This window comes from Leucoraja erinacea, unplaced genomic scaffold, assembly GCF_028641065.1.
Source record: "Leucoraja erinacea ecotype New England unplaced genomic scaffold, Leri_hhj_1 Leri_166S, whole genome shotgun sequence".
Classification (NCBI taxonomy): Eukaryota; Metazoa; Chordata; class Chondrichthyes; order Rajiformes; family Rajidae; genus Leucoraja; species Leucoraja erinaceus.
In genome coordinates, this window is record NW_026575968.1 from 143,690 (window position 1) to 163,979 (window position 20,290).

Consider the following 20,290-nt stretch of genomic DNA (forward strand, 5'->3'; position numbering starts at 1 on the left):
ACACAAACTGTTGCCCCGCAACATTGATTACAGTGCGAGTCGGGTCGGGTTAGGTAGGCTCAGGTTGCTAAAATGGGCGTGGAAAAATGTCCATGATCCCCTCCATAGCGTACTACACGTCAGTCCATTGCATTTAGCAGGAGTAGCCTATCTTGCTCTGCTATAGGATCTTTGGTACAAACTATGTACATACAGCACCTGTGGTCAGGATCGGCCCGGGTCTCTGGCGCTGTAAGACAGCAACTCTGCCGCTGTAAGGCAGCAACTCTACCACTGCGCCACCTAAAGAAATGTATAACGCTATAAAGAAAGGGAGGACAAACTTGGATTGTTTTCTCTTGAGCGTTGAAGATTGAGGAGAAAACTGATAGAAGTTTGTAAACTCACTACAGGCATAGATAGGGAAGATACGTAGAATATTTTTCCCCAGCTGGGAAATGTTAAAGATTAGAGTGGACGGCTTTACGGTGAGAAGCGCAGAATCTAATGGAGGTGTGAGGTGGCAGGTTTTATTCCAGAGTGGAGGGTGGCTGAAACGCGGTGCCGGAGTGACGGAGACAGACGGATACGACAGTGCCATTTAAGAGTCTTTTAGACGGGCACATAGATATGCAGAGAGCGGAGGGATACAATATGATAGAGGAGATTAGTTAGATTAGGAGATTACTGTCACGGGTTCATAAGTGATAGGAGCAGAAGTAGGTCAATCGCCCCATCGAGTCTACTCCGCCATTCATTCGTTGCTTATCTAACGATCACCCTCAACCCCATTCTCCTGCCTTCTCCCCATAACCACTGACACCCGTACTAATCAAAAATCTCCCTCTCTCTCTGCCTTAGAAATATCCACAGATATAACCATATAACCATATAACAATTACAGCACGGAAACAGGCCATCTCGACCCTTCTAGTCCGTGCCGAACACATAATCTCCCCTAGTCCCATATACCTGCGCTCAGACCATAACCCTCCATTCCCTTCCCATCCATAAAACTATCCAATTTACTTTTAAATGATAAAAACGAACCTGCCTCCACCACCTTCACTGGAAGCTCATTCCACACAGCTACCACTCTCTGAGTAAAGAAGTTCCCCCTCATGTTACCACCTAAACTTCAGTCCCTTAATTCTCATGTCATGTCCCCTTGTTTGAATCTTCCCTACTCTCAGTGGGAAAAGCTTTTTCCACGTCAACTCTGTCTATCCCTCTCATCATTTTAAAAAAAGGTCTATCAAGTCCCCCCTTAACCTTCTGCGCTCCAAAGAATAAAGCCCTAACTTGTTCAACCTTTCCTCTGTAACTTAGTTGCTGAAACCCAGGCAACATTCTAGTAAATCTCCTCTGTACTCTCTCTATTTTGTTGACATCCTTCCTATAATTAGGCGACCAAATTGTACACCATACTCCAGAATTGGCCTCACCAATGCCTTGTACAATTTTAACATTACATCCCAACTTCTATACTCAGATTTGGCTTCCCCAGCCTTCTGTGGCAATAAATTCCACAGATTCACCACCCTCTGACTAAAGAAGTTCCCCCTCATCTCCTTCCTGTAGATACGTCCTTTAATTCTTATCTGTGGTCCTACAATCACCCACGAGTGGATCTCCCCATCCACTCTGTCCAGTCCTTTCACTATTCAAATCTTACATTAAATTCAGGGAAGTTGAGTGGCCGCTTTATGACCAGGCGCAGGCGCCTCTTGTGATGTTTCTTCGATTCACGATTCACATCACAGGCTCCCCCTTGTTTATGCATTCAGGTCACGTGGAGACGGGATTGTACCTGGTTACAAGCAACTGGAGTCAAGTGTAGCCAGCGAGAGCGGAATTACGAGCAGTGTCGAGCTGAGCTGAATCGAAAGGGAAAGGGAGCGCTGGGGCAAAAGGAAGACCAGGAGCGGAGCGCGGGGCAGGATCGGGACCAGTAAGCCGAACTGGAGCAAGCGCAGGCGCAGGAGCGGGAACAAATCCTGCAGCTGGAACTGGAGCTGGCTCAGTTGCTGGAGCTGGAACTGGAGCTGGAACTGGAGCTGGAGCAGGATCAGGAACTGCAGGAGGAGCTGGCACAGGATCATTCCCTTGGGCACATTGTGGAGCTGGAGGAAAACCTGGAGCTGGAGCAGCTGCTGAACCTGGAGCAGGAGCTGCAGGAGATGTGAGAGAATCGCCGTTCCAAACTCACCCCCACTTCCCCGACAGAAATATGAGCAACCTCACAAACACAATAGAGTAAACGTTTAATTGTATCCTCATTCACAGAATAATTATATGTTTTGTTCACAGAGTCAATCTTTTATTTTATAAAATAACATACACAGATTAAATAACACAACCTTGTTTAAAAAACAGGAGGTGTGCAAGGCACACGTTGACGAAATGAAGGTTTGTTTATCGTGGCTAAACCGTCTGGAGGTATAAATAGGGAGCGGTGTAAGGTGAGACTGGAAGAGAGAGGAAGATTGATTGGGAGAGAGAGAGAGATGGGAAGAGAGAGGGTTGTGGAGAGTGAGTGATGGGGAGAGGGAGAGTGACGGAGAGCGAGAAGGTTGGGGGAGAGAGTGATGGCGAGAGAGAGTGATGGGAGGGAGAGAGAGAGAGAGAGAGAGAGAGAGAGAGAGAGAGAGAGAGAGAGAGAGAGAGAGAGAGAGAGAGAGAGAGAGAGAGAGAGAGAGAGAGATAGAGAGAGAGAGAGAGAGAGAGGGGGGAATAGAGAGAGAGAGAGAGAGAGAGAGAGAGAGAGAGAGAGAGAGAGAGAGAGAGAGAGAGAGAGAGAGAGAGAGAGAGAGAGAGAGAGAGAGAGAGAGAGAGAGAGAGAGAGAAGAGAGAGAGAGAGAAGGAGAGAGAGAGAGAGAGAAGAGAGAGAGAGAGATAGAGAGAGAGAGAGAGAGAGAGAGCGAGGATAGAGAGAGAGAGAGGGTCCCTAGAGAGGGGGAGGGAGAGAGGAGGAGAGGGAGAGGAGAAGAGATCTCATCCAGAATTCACTGAGGCATTCCCACGCATTTCCCTCTGGAGGGGGGTGGGGAGATTCTCCTGAGAGAGCGGGGGTTCCTTTGGGAGAAGAGGGAGCGATCAGAGAGAGGATTGAGAAATGGGTTCCAGGAACAGCCATGTTCTGCATCTCTACTGTAATAACCCTCCCTCTGTCCCCTACTGCCCACCCCCCCCACCCCCCCCTCCCCCTCTACTCTCATTCGTCCGGCCAACTGCGGTCTCCACCCTAACGCAAACTCCCTACCCCACTCCCTACTCCAAAGTTCACCCCCCCCCCCCCCCCCCCTACAATCCCACTCATTTTCCCTCTTCTCCCTCCACCCTCCACCTGTCAACCTAGACCACCTGTCCACATCCCGTCTCTTCCACCACCTCTTCATTCCTCACCTACCTCTACCTTCCATACTCCTCACTCTGGGTTCTTTCTTCGCCCCTCCGATTGTGGATGGTGTCCCCTGCTTATGGAATTATTTGCCACAGAAGGCAGTGGACGCCAAGTCAATGGACATTTTCAAGGCGGGGATAGATAGATTCGCGATTAGAACGGGTGTCAGGGGTTAAGGGGAGAAGGCAGGAGAATGTGGCTAGGAGGGAGAGTTGGATCAGCCATGATTGAATGGTGGAGTAGACTTGATGGGCCGAATGGCCTGATTCTGCTCCCATTACCCATGACCTTATGAAGATGTTTGTCAGAGATAATCGCACAGAGATTGTTCGCAAGAAACATCAATAATGTGAATGGCTGCATCATCGATGACGTCACAGTGATCGTTGATGTCAGAGTGATGTCAGTGGAACGTCACCCCAATCGTCAATTACGTCACGTTGATGCCAATGACATCATATTCTCAGTCAATAGTTATTGGCACCGGGACCACTTCAAGCGTTATACACTGATACAGAGTGGAAACAGGCCCTTCGCCCCAACTTTCCCGCATCTGCCAACATATCACAGGAGCACAATCTCAAATGCCCGCGTTTTGCCCATACCCCACCACACATGCCCCATCAATATACCTGTATAACTGTTTCTTAAACCTTGGGATAATCGCTGTCTCAACTACCTCCTGCAGCTCGTTCCATACACCCACCTCCATTTGTGTGAAAAAATTGCGCCTCAGATTCAGATTACATATTTTCACCTTTGCCTTAAACCTATGTTCTCTGGTCCACGATTCACCAACTCTGGGCAAGAGACTCCGTGCATCTACCCGATCTATTCCTCTCATGATTTAATAAACCTCTATAAGATCACCCCTCATCGTCCTATGCTCCTAGGAAGAGAGTCCCTGCCTACACAACCTCTCCCTACAGCTCAGACCCTCTAGTCCTGGCAACATCCTTGTAAATCTCCGTACCGTTTGCAGCATGACAACACGTCTATATCTATATATTACTAACTCATCGTGTTTGTTTATGAGTCTGTGTATTTGCCTGCGTGTCTGTGCGTGATTCATGCCCTGAATTACGCAAAAACGGTACACGATAGCACTACAATGTTTGTACTCACAAGTGTCATGTGGTGTGGTGTATCGATTTTCATTCGCCTTGATGGTATATTTTACAAATTATTCACATTTAAAACTTTACATAATCCAGTTTGAGAAAAATCAGTTCAAGTTGCAGTGGCAGTTATCAGCTATTACGTCACAATGGGGTCTCATTTACATAAACTGCCCGTCAGCAGCGCACCACCCCACCATGACATCACCATGTAATCTCATTTACATAAAAAGCAACACAACAGCTGCCCGGTAGCACTGTCCCACTGGCACTTAGTAGCGGATGAACATAAACTGCCCATCAACAGTGTTCCACCAAGTGCAATGAGAGGGTTTTTTCTTGTTGTAAGGAGAGGTGGGGAGTGGGGGAGGGGAGGAAGAGAAATGGTATTTTAATATTGTGTTTAGTTGGGGAGTGGGATAGGGGAGAGGACAGGAGTAGGGAGCTGGGAGATAGAGGGAGAGGAGTGGGGTAGGGATGGGATGGGGTTATGGAGGCAGGGGGGTGACTCATGGTATGGGAAAGAAGGTGGAGTGAGAGGTGAGGGAGGGAGTGGAAGAGGGGAGGAAAAGAGGCGAAAGGTGAGGGAGAGTGAAGAGGTGGGGGAGGGGGGCTGCTGGGGAGTGAGGGGGAATGAGCCGCACCGGTTACGTTGGGGGGAACGTGTGAGTGATGAATATTGTGCTGGGGGAACGGGACCCAACGGGTCCCACTTGGTGTAGTTTCCTATACAAGTTCATGGGTGTGAATTAACGATTAGGTTTAGTGGTTGCGATTCTGGTTTAAGATAAGGTAGTGACTGAAACTGTTGACCTGCAAAATATTTTACTGAATAAAATGGGAATTACACGTTAGGTTGAGATTTTGTATGTTTTAATTTATATTTACATGTATGGCTACTGAAACTGTTAATTCCTAATATTATTAGTAACAACATATTCCGCTAATACGCCCTGATATTATAAATTTATTTTCAAAATTTGTAAATTTAGCACTGTTTCCAGCCGTACTAATAATATTGTCTTCAATATTCCCGCTGAAAACTATATTCAGCATTCTGTGTCTTTTCCTTCGCTCTGCCTATTGTACTTGGTTGTATTCATGTACAGTATTATCTGATATTGGTCATCATGCAACATATGTTTTTCACTGTGCACCGAGGTACACATGACAATAATGAACTTAAACCCTATATCTGGAGGGTAAGCACTTATAACTAGCAATGCAAGATTTCCGAAAAGGTGAATGCAAACTGCCTTTTCATTTCTGCATCATTCATGAAAGTAATGGCCCTGTCCCACGGTACGAGTTTTAAAAAAAATCAAACTCGTGGTAAGCACGAAGAATGAACGTAGCGGGTACGTCGGAGCTCGGGGACGTCTCTTAGCGGCTCGTAACGCTAGCTGGTACTCGGGAAGACTTGGGAAGATTTTTCAACAGCGTCCCGAGTACCGACGAGCTGCCATTACCGTAAATCTCCAAGTTCGAATCAGGGCAAACTCGGGAGAGCTCTTGGAATGAACTCGTACCGTGGGACAGGGCCATAAAGAATATCCTCTCTCTCTTCTCTCCTTTTCTATGTATTAAACAAATTTTAATGCCTTCACCATCAAGTAATAAAGCTTCAGAAGCATGTCAATCCATCAGTCTCCTTGGGCCCAGCCTCACCATAGACGTGGTAATTTATATTGAACACTGTTTTAAGCTGTTAAAGATTGTTTCCAACCATAAAGCCCGTTGGGTGAAATGGAATCAATAATATGAAGTAAGTAAGTAAGTAAGTTTATTGGCCAAGTATTCACATACAAGGAATTTGTGTTGGTGCTCCGCCCACAAGTAACATTAGATTCAGATTCAGATTCAATTTTAATTGTCATTGTCAGTGTATAGTACAGAGACAACGAAATGCATTAACATTACATACAGTGACAGTTACGAAAATACTCAGAAAAAACTAAGCATTAATAGTAATAAAACATTAATGATAAAACACCATTGATCAAGTCTGTGAAATTTCCTAATGGACAGGAAAGACAAAAAATGCCGACATTTGACGACTTTCAAACTAACCTCTCTAAAATACTTGATCACTTGATCCATTCATTGTGAGCAGACTACATAGCAACACAATGTTATATGGCAGTATGATCATCGTAACTCGATAACATCATAATTAGCTTCCAGTGTGATAGATAGACAGGTGAGGGGCGGGCGGGTGAGGGGCGGTATGGTGACGATGCAGAGGGGGAGGGGTGGAGAGGAGGAGAATAGACCATGATCATGTGACATTTAAGCAGAATTGGGGCCATCGAGTCTCTTCCGTCGTTCAGTAGCGGCTGATCTCCTTTTTGAAGGTATATTATTCTGAAGGTGTGATGGAAGGGAAATAAGGTGTGAGAGAGAAAGAGCGAGAGAGAGAGAGAGAGAGAGGGGTGAGGAGTATATAAGAGAGGTAGACTTGGGTGGAGGTGGAGAGAGAGTGGAAGAGTGGGGCCGGGATAGAATATTGAGGTTGGAAATTAATGGTGAGGTTGAGAAATGTAAGGTTTGGGACGGAGGAGATGGAAGAGGAAATGAGGGGAAACAGAGAGTGGCGTCCAAGAAAGGGAGAGGAGACGAGGGAAAGACAGAGAGGAATGGAGGAAGGTGTTAGAGACACTGATGGTGAGAGGGAGGGGAAGGAAATCGAAGCAAGGGGTAGGAAGTGAGGAAGGGGGAGGGGAGAGATATGAAAACTGATTTGAAGAGCATCCTCCCTCATGACTTCCTCCGCCGCATGATTCCCACAATTGGTGGGCCGAAGGGCCTGTTTCCATGCTGTACCAATCAACGTGACGTGGTTTAATGGTTTTATTGTCACGTGTGCAAGTGCAATCGCGCGGTGAAATTATTTCCATACAAACAGTCCAGTACAGTATCCCCGATTGGCAAATTGTACAAAAAAAATAATCTACTGTTCCCGCCTGCAAGAGGCGGGTTCCCGCCTGTTTTGGGGCCATTTTCAAACTTCTTTACAAAATCTCTGGATGAAGTGCACCTGGATTTTAAACCTCCGCACAGCCCCGAATACGAAACCCTTCGCGAGGACCCGGAGAGTTCCTGTTGTCTCTTCTCGCTTTGCAACTGTAGATCGCACACAGGCATATCCCGAACACGGTCAGACTTCCGAGGACCACCGCCCGCAGACCGAAATCAGCTGCTGGGTTAGGGGGCGCCGCAGTCCCTCCAGTCGGAGTATACTCTGTAACTGAAACATGATACATCAACTGGATCATCAGATTAGTTTCGCGCGGTTAATTGGGAGTTAGATTAGTTAGATTAGTCATCAGAGACCCACACAATCCTGGCCACACACTCATCTCCCTGCGACCTTCAGGTATATTTGAGTATAGAAGCTGGGATGTAATGTTAAAATTGTACAAGGCATTGGTGAGACCAAATCTGGAGTATGGTGTACAATTTTGGTCGCCCAATTATAGGAAGGATGTCAACAAAATAGAGAGAGTACAGAGGAGATTTACTAGAATGTTGCCTGGGTTTCAACAACAAAGTTACAGAGATAGGTTGAATAAGTTAGGTCTTTATTCTCTGGAGCGCAGAAGGTTAAGGGGGGACTTGATAGAGGTCTTTAAAAATGATGAGGGGGATTGACAGAGTTGATGTGGACAAGCTTTTCCCTTTGAGAATAGGGAAGATTCAAACAAGAGGACATGACTTCAGAATTAAGGGACAGAAGTTTAGGGGTAATATGAGGGGGAACTTCTTTACGCAGAGAGTGGTGGCGGTGTGGAATGAGCTCCCAGTGGAAGTGGTGGAGGCAGGTTCATTGGTATCATTTAAAAATAAATTGGATAGGCATATGGATGAGAAGGGAATGGAGGGTTATGGTATGAGTGCAGGCAGGTGCGACTAAGGGGAAAAAAAATGTGTTCGGCATTGACTTGTAGGGCCGAGATGGCCTGTTTCCGTGCTGTAATTGTTATATGGTTATATGGTTATAAGGTACAGGAGCCTGAAGACTGCAACAACCAAGTTCAGGAATAGCCGCTCCCCCACAGCCACCTAGTTCGGACAAAACTCTGATTATTGGTGGCCCATTATCTGCTATTTGCACTTGATCAGTTTATTTGTTTATGTCTATATATTTATTATATTGTGGTATATGGACACACTGATCTGTTTTGTAGTAAATGCCTACTATGTTCTGTGTGCTAAGCAAAGCAAGAATTTCATTGTCCTATCAGGGACACATGACAATAAACTCACTTGAACTTGAACTTCGTTTTGGCAATTATTGTCACAGTGAAACGCATGTTTGTGTATAACGGAACTGCAGATGCTGGTTTAAACCGAAGATAGACACAAAATGCTGGAGTAACTGATCGGGGAAGGCAGTATCTCTGGAGAGAAGCAATGGGTGACGTTTCGGGTCGAGAAACGTTTCGTCTGAAGAAGGGTCTCGACTCGAACGTTACCCATTCATTCTCTCCACAGATGCTCCCTGTCCCGCTGAGTTACTCCAGTTTTCTGTGTTTAAAAGCACTTTGTTGCGTGCTACCCAGTCAGCGGAAAGACTGTTCGTGGTGACAATCAAACCGTCTACAGTGTACAGATACGGGAAAAAGGGAATAACGTTTGGTAGACATAAAAACCTCGAGTAACTCAGCGGGACAGGCAGCATCTCTGGAGAGAAGGATTGGGTGACATTTCGGGTCCCGAAATGTGCTGTCCCTTCCTACAACATGGAAGATGAGTTTGGGTGGAAGGGACTGGGAGCAGAGGGGCTGGCGTTGAGGGGGACGTGAAGAGGGGGTGGGGTTGGTGGGGCTGTGGAGAGGTGGGGGTGGGAGTGGGGTGGGGAGGTGTAGGGCGTGAGGGTGGAGGGAGATTTGGAGAGAGGGGGTGGTATAGAGAAAGGGTTAGAGTGGAGGGATTTGTGGAGCAGACAGTCTAGAGTGGGAAGTGGAGGGGGTGGGAGGTGGGGAGGGGGGTGTGGGGGAGCGAGGTATGGAGATAGGCGTGGGGATTGGAGAGGGGGTGTGGGGTCTTGGGCGATGTAGAGAGCGGGGATGGGAGTCTGTTTGGAAACGTGGAGAGGGGCTGTGGGTGATGGGGGATGTGCGGAGACCGTGGTGAGAATGGTGGGGGATGTGGAGAGGGGTGGAAGTGGACTGGATTGAGATGTGGAGAGAGGGTGTGGAGTGGTGGGAGATGTGGGAAGCGGGGGAGGTGGGGCTGGTTGGAAACGTGGAGAGCGGCTGGATTTGGTGGGATCCACCAAGCTGATCAAAAAGGCACAGCAGCGCCTTTACTTCCTGAGGAGGCTCAAGAAAGCCCACCTGTCCCCCCAGATCCTGACCAACTTTTACCGCTGTAGCATAGAGAGTATCCTGACCACCTGCTTCACGGTATGGTACAGCAGCTGCACTGCCGCGGACAGGAGGGCACTACAACGGGTGGTGAAAACCGCGCAGCACATCATCGGTGCCCCGCTCCCTGCCATGGATGCCCTCCACCGAAAACGGTGTCTGAGACGGGCTGGGAAGATCATCAAAGACCCCTTACACCCCAACCATGGACTGTTTGCCCTCCTCCCATCAGGGAGGTGGTACAGGAGCCTCAGGTCACGTACTAGTAGGATGAGGAACAGCTTCTACAACAACACAATCACACTGCTGAACTCGGAGTCCCGATGATAGATTTCTCTGGTCCCTCCGTCCCCTTTGTTTAATTATTCTGTATTTCCTGATTATTCTGTATCTTCCCTCTTTCTATTTTTTTTTTTGTTTTCTTTATGTACAACTACTACGGACTGACGCAAAACTGCATTTCCTTGTACTGATACTTGTATTTGTGCGATGACATTAAAGTTGAATTGAATTGAATTGAATTGAATTGAATGTCGAGGTGGGAATGGTTGGAGTTGTGTAGTAGGGAGTGGAAGGAGGTGTGAAGAAAGGGGGCAGGTGGTGGAGGGACCGATGGAAAGGAGGGTAGGGAGTGGAGGACGAAGAGTGGGAGCTGGGAAAATTGAGAAGGTAGACAAGCAGGATGGTAGTAAATGGCGGAATATTGGCGAGGGAATTAGATGAATCAAGAAAACACATTTAGATAGAATGAGTGCAGGGTCCGTTTGCGGACAATGGTGTTCAGCTAAATGCAGGGGAGTGGCGAAGGCACAGATGGACAATATCACTACTGCACAACGTCGCTTAAAGAGATCGGAACATGTGGCCACCACCAACAAGATGGGCCGAAAGGCCGCCTTGTGCATTTTAGTTAGTATCCAAGATGGCTGTCGGAAGGGAGAGTGTACGCTGGCGCGGTCTAGCTGCCGCTGCTCTCTCTTCACATTGTGTTTTTGATTTTTTTGTCTTTGGATCGAATTCTGTCTTTAATTTGTGTACTGGTGATGTCTTTATTATTTATTTTACTCCGATTATGTTTTTTACTCTTGTTAAATCCTGTAAGGTGTCCTTGAGACTTTTGAAAGGCGCCCACAAATAAAATGTATTATTATTATTATTATTATTATTATTATTATTATTATTATTATTATTATTATTATTATTATTATTATTGTTATTATTATTATTATTATTATTATTATTATTATTATTATTATTATAAATATCCTCTGATTCTTTGGTCCCCGCCAACTCCGTCAATTATCTGAGTCGCACCTCCATTGGGTAAAAGAGAAGGTAGACTGCGGATCGGTACAGTACAGGAACAGGCCTTTCGGCCCACAATGTCTAAACGTGATCGCAAGTTAAACGAATCACCTCTACATGCAGGTGATTCTTACCCCATCAGTCCCTGCATATCAATGTGGCTATCTAAATGCCTTTGAAATGCCACTATCATTTTTACCACCACCACCGCCACTCCTGGCAGCGCTTTTCACAGCGGGTCACAGTTTAAGGATAAGGGGGAAATCTTTTAGGACCGAGATGGGGAAAGCTTGTTTTCACACAGAGAGTGGTGAATCTCTGGAACTCTCTGCCGCAGAAGGTAGTTGAGGCCAGTTCATTGGCTATATTTAAGAGGGAGTTAGATGTGGCCCTTGTGGCTAAGGGGATCAGGGGGTATAGAGAGAAGGCAGGAACAGGATACTGAGTTGGATGATCAGCCATGATCATATTGAATGGCGGTGCAGGCTCGAAGGGCCGAATGGCCTACTCATGCACCTATTTTCTATGTTTCTATGTTTCTATGTTTCCAGACACCGCCTTTGGAAAACGCTTGTCTCGCTCCTTTGAACGTCTCTCCTCTCACCTTGAACCTATTCCCTCCAGTCTTTGATATTTCCACTCTCAGAAAAAAGGTTCTGACTGTCTACCCTATCTGTGCCTCTCACAATTTTATATTCTGACCCCGGGAGCTGTCTATGCGGGAAGTTTGTACGTTCTTCCTGTGACCGGGTGGGTTTCCTCCGGGTGCTCCGGTATCCTCCCTTCTCCCAAAGACGTGCGGGGTTGTAAGTTAATTGGCCCTCTGTAAATTGCCTCTAGGTGTGCAGGGAGTGGATGGGAAAGAGGGATAAAATAGAGCTAGTGTGAACGGTGATCCATGGTCGGCGTGGACTTGGTGGGCCGAAGGGCCTGCGTCGATGTTGCATCTCTAACCTAAACATACTTCAACAAGGGATTGCAACCGCTTAAATCCAGTGACAATATTTAGCTCGCCGCCAACGACAAGCTAGTATAGTTGTGTTGAGAGATACAGCGTGGAAACAGGACCTTCGGCCCACGAGTCGGCGCCGATCAGCGACCCCCGCACACCTACACTATCCCACACGCACTGGGGATAATCTATATTTTTACCAAGCCAATTAACCTACAAACCTGCACGTCTTTGGAGCGTGTACAGGGTCTTGGTGAGACCACACCTGGAGTATTGCGCACAGTTTTTGGTCTCCAAATCTGAGGAAGGACATTATTGCCATAGAGGGAGTGCAGAGACGGTTCACCAGACTGATTCCTGGGATGTCAGGACTGTCTTATGAAGAAAGACTGGATAGACTTGGTTTATACTCTCTAGAATTTAGGAGATTGAGAGAGGGATCTTATAGAAACTTACACAATTCTTAAGGGGTTGGACAGGATAGATGCAGGAAGATTGTTCCCGATGTTAGGGAAGTCCAGGACAAGGGGTCACAGCTTAAGGATAAGGGGGAAATCCTTTAAAACCGAGATGAGAAGAACTTTTTTCACACAGAGAGTGGTGAATCTCTGGAACTCTCTGCCACAGAGGGTAGTTGAGGCCAGTTCATTGGCTATATTTAAGAGGGAGTTAGATGTGGCCCTTGTGGCTAAGGGGATTAGGGGGTATGGAGAGAAGGCAGGTACGGGATACTGAGTTGGATGATCAGCCATGATCATATTGAATGGCGGTGCAGGCTCGAAGGGCCGAATGGCCTACTCCTGCACCTAATTTCTATGTTTCTATGTTTCTATGTAAGGAAACCGGAGCAACCGGAGAAAACCCATGCGGTCACGGGGAGAACGTACATAACGCCCGTAGTCAGGATCGAACCTGGGTCTCTGGCCCTGTTAGACAGCAATTCCAGCGCTGCCTTATCAACGTTGCTCCATCACAGAGGGAAGCGGAGTTTCGGCGTTAGATGGTGGTCTCTGAACGCGAAATCTTACCTGTCTCACTGTACCAGCGCGGAAACCGATCCTGCGGCCCACCCAGTCCGCGCCGACCACTCGTACTATCCCACACACACCAGGGACAATTCACAGTTTTACCGAAGCCAATTAACCTACAACCCTTCTACGTCTTTGGAGTGTGGTAGGAAACCGGAGCTCCCGTAGAAAACCCACGCAGATCACCGGGAGAACGTACAAACACCGCCCTTAGTGAGTATCGAACCCGGATCTCTGGCGCTGTGAGGCAGCAACTCTACCACTGCGCCGATGAGAGGGAAGGGGGTTACTCTCACTTTAATTACCCCGCTTTGTTACCCCATTGCTATTTGGACTTTCATGCTTTAATTGCCCCCTCTGTGTGTGAACGCTCCGCCGGTTCCTACCTGTGGTGGTTCCGACCGTGTGGTGATTGTAGACCGTTAATGTCACGTTGTCTTTAACAGCGCTGTTTCCGCCGGTGTAAACCGATATCTCGTACACTCCGCTGTCACTGCGCCGTAAATCCCGCAGTAACAGGGACCCATTCTCGGGGTAGAGTTGGACTCGCCCCGTGAGGGAAGGACTGGCCACCCAGCGAACTGAACAGTTACAAGCGGGTCGGTCGGTGTGTGGAGGGCAGTTTGATCGGCTCAGTCTCACATACGAAGTGCAGTTTGGTCGGTTCAGACTCACAAGCGGAGTTGTGCTGGGGTGTAAACGCCACTCTACTCTTAGCTGGGAGCAGGGGTCGGGTGTGGAGTAGCAGCTGGCGAGAAGGGCCGAGCGGCCGACGGTCCCGTTCACTTCTCTGTCAAGGACGCTCACGGAGACTCTGCATCCCGAAGCTGCAACACAACAGGTAAAGGGTCAACGGGTCTCGGTTACAAACCCGGGACACGACCGTCTCCGCGGGTCCGTGTGACCCGTGTGACCGTGAGGTCAGGCAGCATCTGTGTGGAGGGGAGCGGGGAGGGGGAGGGGAGCGGGGAGGGGGAGGGAGGGGGGGTGGGGGTAGGGGGTAGAGGGAGAGAGGGGAGAGGGAAGGGAGCAAGGGATGAGGTAATGGTGGGTGCGGGTGTGCTGAAGCAAAGCAAGAATTTTATAGTCCTATCAGGGACACATGGCAATAAACTCTCTTGAACCCTTGAACTTGAATGGGGGTAGTGGAGAGGAGGGAGGAAGGGGAGGGTGGCGTGTGATGGAGGGGAGGATAGTAGGGGAGGGGGGAATGGGAGGGTGGGATAAGGGGAGTGGGAGCGGAGGGAGGTGCGAGGGGGAGTGGGAGCGGTGGGTAAGAGGAGTGGGTGGGATGGTGGGGAAAGAGTAAGTTGGTGAATGGTGGCAGTGTGCAGAAAATAAACTAGGAGCGGAAGGAGGGTGTTGGGAGTGCGAGGTGGAGTTTGACTGGTCCCGTGTGGGAAGCATTGGCCACACAGTGATCTGAACAGTTACAACCGGGTCGGCCAGTGTGTGGAGGGCAGTCTGGTCGGCTCAGTCTCACAAGCGGAGATGTGCTGGGGTGTAAACGCCACTCTAATCTTAGCTAGGAGCAGTGGTCGGGTGTCGAGTAGCAGCTGGCGAGAAGGGCCGAGCGGCCGACGGTCCCGCTCACTTCTCTGTCACGAACTCTTTTGTGACCCTCGGACTATCTTTGATTGGACTTTGCTGGCTTTACCTTACACTAGGCGTTATTCCCTTCATCATGTATCTGTACGCTGTAAATTAATGGATTGTAACCTCGTATTGTCTTTCTGCTGACTGGATAGCACGCGGCAAAGGCTTGTCACTGTATCTCGGTACACGTGACATAAACATAGAAACATAGAAATTAGGTGCAGGAGTAGGCCATTCGGCCCTTCGAGCCTGCACCGCCATTCAATATGATCATGGCTGATCATCCAACTCAGTATCCCGTACCTGCCTTCTCTCCATACCCCCTGATCCCCTTAGCCACAAGGGCCACATCTAACTCCCTGTTAAATATAGCCAATGAACTGGCCTCAACTACCCTCTGTGGCAGAGAGTTCCAGAGATTCACCACTCTCTGCGTGAAAAAAGTTCTTCTCATCTCGGTTTTAAAGGATTTCCCCCTTATCCTTAAGCTGTGACCCCGTGTCCTGGAACAATAGTACATAAACTAAACTAAACTAAGAAGCCACTGTAGAACCCTTTGCGGTGGATAATTATTTAATTGTCCGCGTTACGCTCGAGGTTCTGGGTGGCCGAACGTGTCGTGTAACCAGCCCTGAATCTGTTCCATCGCCAGGTGACGGGTCCCGGATATAAGGAGCAAGCTGGAAATTGAAACATGTAGTGTTTTCTTTTGAGGCGATCAAGCCAAGATGAGGAAGGAAGCCATTCGGCCCATCGTTCTCGGCCCGCCACCAAATAAGAATTATCGCTCTGGCGCAGCGGTAACGTTGCTGCCTTAACAGCGCTCGCATCGCCAGCTCCCGAGTTCGATCCCGACTACGGGTGCTATCTGTACGTAGTTTGTACGTTCCCCCCGTGGCCTGCGTGCGTTTCCCCCGAGATCTTCGTTTTCCTCCCACACACCAAAGATGTACAAAGACCTGTAGGCTTGCAGGTTAATGATGGTGTAAATGTAAATTGTCCCTGGTGTGTGTAGGGTAGTGTTTTTCTGTGGGGGTCGCTGGTCGGCGCGGAGGGCCCGTTTCCACGTTGTATCTCTAAACTAATATCTGCTGTAGTGCCACATCTCCGGCCTGAATCCATATCCCTTCAACACGCTTCAATCTGGTGCTACGAGGAACTCCGAGGATCCTACAGTGCTTCTACGCAGCGGCGGTGGAAAGCATCTTGTCCGGGAACATTACCATCTGGTTTGGGAATTGCTCTGCCAAGGACAAGAAGGCTCTGCAGAGAGTAGTGCGTTCGGCCGAACGCACTATGGGAACTTCACTCACCCCCCTGCAGGAACTATACAACAGGAGGTGCAACTCCAGAGCAAACAAAATCATGAGAGACCTCTTCCACCCCTGCAACGGACTGTTCCAGCTGCTACGGTCAGGCAAACGCCTCCGTTGCCATGCAGTGAGAACGGAGAGGTTGAGAAGGAGTTTCTTCCCAGAGGCAATTCGGACTGTAAACGCCTTTCTCACCAGGGACTAACTCTACAGAACGTTTTTCCTTCTATTATTTATTATGTAAAAGAATATGTGTGTTATGATTGTGTTTATAATTTGTTTGGTTGTTTTGTTGTTTGTCTTTTGCACAAAAGTCCGCGAGCATTGCCACTTTCATTTCACTGCACATCTCGTATGTGTATGTGACAAATAAACTTGACTTGACTTGACTTGACTTGACTATCGATCTTGAATGGATACACGAGATGTTGGAATCTTGAGCAGAAACAAAGTGTTGGAGAAACTCAGCAGGTCGGGCAGCATTTGTGAAGGGAATAGACAGATGAGATGTGGGTTCAAACCGAAAAGTAGCCTGTCCATCTCCCTAAACAGAGCGGCACGGTGGCACCGCGGGTACAGATGTTGCCTCACAGCGTTAGAGACCCCGACACGAAAGGCTGTAGTAACACAACGGGACAGGCAGCATCTCTGGAGAGAAGAAATGGGTGACGTTTCGGGTCGAGACCCTTCTTCAGACTGGTGAGAGGCAAGGGAAACGAGAGATATAGATGGTGATGTGGAGAAATAAATAAAATGAATTAAATATATGCAAAAAAGTAAGGATGATAAAGGAAATCCTTTATTCAGATTCAGATTCAGATTCAATTTAATTGTCATTGTCAGTGTACAGTACAGAGACAACGAGCGCAGAAGGTTAAGGGGGGACTTATAGAGGTTATTCTTTGGAGAATAAGGTTATTCTTTGGAGCGCAGAAGGTTAAGGGGGGACTTGATAGAGGTCTTTAAAATGATGAGAGGGATAGACAGAGTTGATGTGGAAAAGCTTTTCCCACTGAGAGTAGGGAAGATTCAAACAAGGGGACATGACTTGAGAATTAAGGGACTGAAGTTTAGGGGTAACATGAGGGGGAACTTCTTTACTCAGAGAGTGGTAGCTGTGTGGAATGAGCTTCCAGTGAAGGTGGTGGAGGCAGGTTCATTGGTATCATGTAAAAATAAATTGGATAGGCATATGGATGAGAAGGGAATGGAGGGTTATGGTATGAGTGCAGGCAGGTGGGACTAAGGGGAAAAAAAAGTTGTAACATGAGGGGGAACTTCTTTACTCAGAGAGTGGTGGCTGTGTGGAATGAGCTTCCAGTGAAGGTGGTGGAGGCAAGTTCGTTTTCATCATTTAAAAATAAATTGGATAGTTATATGGATGGGAAGGGAATGGAAGGTTATGGTGTGAGCGCAGGTATATGGGACTAGGGGAGAATATGTGTTCGGCACGGACTAGAAGGGTCGAGATGGCCTGTTTCCGTGCTGTAATTGTTATATGGTTATATGGTTATATATGGAAATGTGTGTTTTCGCCCCATCTTCAATACTCTCTGTCACGGTGAACTAAATGATCCTGAACAGACAAATACGTTTAAAAAAAACACTTCCCGAAGAAAAAGAGAAAAGCAACGAGCCGATTGAAAAAACCCAACTGATTTTGCAGAGATCGACAGGACGGCACATGTTCGGCTCCGGGTCACCCTGGGATTACGGGGACCGGCTGAACGGCGACTAGTTCCACGCCTCACGGATAACTAAATAATCCTGAACAGACAAATAATTTATTTAAAAACACACTTACCAAAGAAAAAGAGAGAAAGTAACGAACCGATTGAAAATAAACTGGTGATGATTTTGCGGACATCTACTGGACGGCCCATGTTCGGTTCCGGGTCCTCCTGATCTCCCGGTCACCCGCTGAACGGCGAGTAGTAATCGAGTTCCACGCGTGATGAACGGCTGTGAGTGAGAACAAACGTGGCGAGCAGCGAAAATATTTCGAATATACTCGAATAAAACAATAGGATATTACAAATAGAAGTTAAGAATGCGGTTTAAATCTGCTGAATGCAAGTTCCAATCAAAATAACTTCATTGGTGAACGCCCCCGGTGTGTATCTGAGGGGTTTCAGCCAATGTAGCAGGGGCCATGGTGACTAATTACCGAGTCCGGGACATAGAAACATAGAAAATAGGTCATTTGGCCCTTCGAGCCAGCAGCGCCATTCAATATGATCATCCAGAATCTGTACCCCGTTCCTGTTTTCTTCCCATATCCCTTGATTCCGTTAGCCCTGAGAACTGTATCCAACTCCCTCTTGAATACAATCCAATGACTTGGCCTCCACTGCCTTCTGTGGCAGAGAATTCCACAGATTCCCAACAGCATTCCCTTCATCATTTCCAATTGTAAACATTTCACATTGTCCTTTCCAAATTGGTGTGTGTCGGACCAGAGGACATTCTAATCGAATATATGTTTGAAGATTTTTGTATTGTATTGTATTGTATTCAAATTTATTGTCATTGCCTCAATTTGAGACAACGAAATGAATTTCCCTTATCATAAAAAAATTTCCCTTATCATAAATGAATTTCCCTTATCATAAAAAAAATCACAATAAAATAAAATAAATAATAAATAAATAATAAAACATATTAAAAATAAAATTGAAATTGAATTAAAAAAAAAGCACAAACACAGAAAGTCCACGACACAACATAACATAAATGGCATCAAGGTGAGGATGGCACCATAGTCCAGCCAGCCTCCCCTCCGTGTTCATCCGTGGTCGGGGCACGTGGATGTCATTGTAGCACGTGGATGTCATTGTAGATTCTATTCGCTCGACTATCCTTGTGCATATAAACCAACTGACCCGTGTGCATTGGTGCGTCTGCCGTTAAAAAGCTAATTGTGCCACGCTGGATCTTTAAACTAAACGCCATCTAGTCTCAAGAAGGAACTGCAGATGCTGGAAGATCGAAGATACTCAAAATTGCTGGAGAAACTCAGCGGGTGCAGCAGCCATTCGGCCCTTCGAACCAACACCGCCATTCAATATGATAATGGCTGATCATCCAGAATCAGTAGCCCGTTCCTGCTGTGTCCCCCATATCCATAGAAAATAGAAACATAGAAAATACGTGCAGGGGAGGCCATTCGGCCCTTCGAGCCAGCACCGCCATTCAACGTGATCATGGCTGATCGGCCCCTATCAATAACCCGTGCCTGCCTTCTCCCCATATCCCTTGACTCCACTAGCCCCTAGAGCTGTATCTAACTCTCTCTTAAATCCATCCAGTGACTTGGCCTCCACAGCCCTCGGTGGCAGGGAATTCCATAAATTCACAATTCTCTGGGTGAAAAAGGTTTTTCTCACCTCAGTCTTAAATGACATCCCCTTTATTCTAAGACTGTGGCCTCTGGTTCTGGACTCGCCCAACATTGGGAACATTTTTCCTGCCTCTAGCTTGTCCAGTCCTTTTTTAATTTTATATGTTTCTATAAGATCACCCCTCATCCTTCTAAACTCCAGTGAATACAAGCCTAGTCTTTTCAATCTTTCTTCATATGTCCTGCCATCCCAGGGATCAATCTCGTGAACCTACGCTGCACTGCCTCAATCACAATGTTGTCTTAATCACAATCAAAAATGCAATCCCGTGATTCCTAAAGACCTAAATCTACCTCATTCTTGTAGGTGGAATATGAGGTGCTGTTCCTCCAGTTTGCCTCCTTCTGGCAACGGGGGAGGCCCAGGTCAGAAAGGTCAGAGTGGGAATGGGAACGACGCTTTCGCTATTAATTAGGATGTGTGGAAACTGTGTGCTGTTCCATATTTCCGGAATCTTGTTGTGAAGCTGAGGGGAATTAGGTGTAGGAGGGGGGGTTTAGAAGATGGCAACAGAGGTAGGTGTAAAGCGGGAAGAGGGGCGATAGAGAGAAGTGTGGGGAAGGGTGAGGGGAGAGTCGTATAGAGACGGAGCTGGGGAGAGGTGGGAGACGTGGAGACGGGGTGGGGCGTAGAGGTCACCACGGATCACCACTATATCTCACAAGTTCACATTCACAAGTTGGCGGAGTATAATTAGGCCATTCGGCCTATCGCGTCAACTCCGCCATTCATTCAATCCTATTTTCCTGCCTTCTCCCCATATCCCTTGACACCCGTTTCAATTAAGAATTTGTCTATCTCTGCCTTAGAAATATCCACTGACTTG

General features: G+C 47.5%; 1 protein-coding gene across 1 annotated transcript; it reads right to left on the reverse strand.

Annotated features, from left to right (window-relative positions):
* Nucleotides 1-7,530: 7,530 nt before the first annotated feature.
* On the reverse strand, nucleotides 7,531-17,946 carry LOC129716097 (uncharacterized). Its single transcript, XM_055665985.1, has 3 exons — nucleotides 17,868-17,946; nucleotides 13,541-13,981; nucleotides 7,531-7,741 (listed from the first exon to the last, which is right to left on the reverse strand). Exons 1-3 carry the CDS (start codon nucleotides 17,944-17,946, stop codon nucleotides 7,545-7,547), a joined length of 717 nt encoding a protein of 238 aa, XP_055521960.1. The 3' UTR covers nucleotides 7,531-7,544.
* Nucleotides 17,947-20,290: the final 2,344 nt, after the last annotated feature.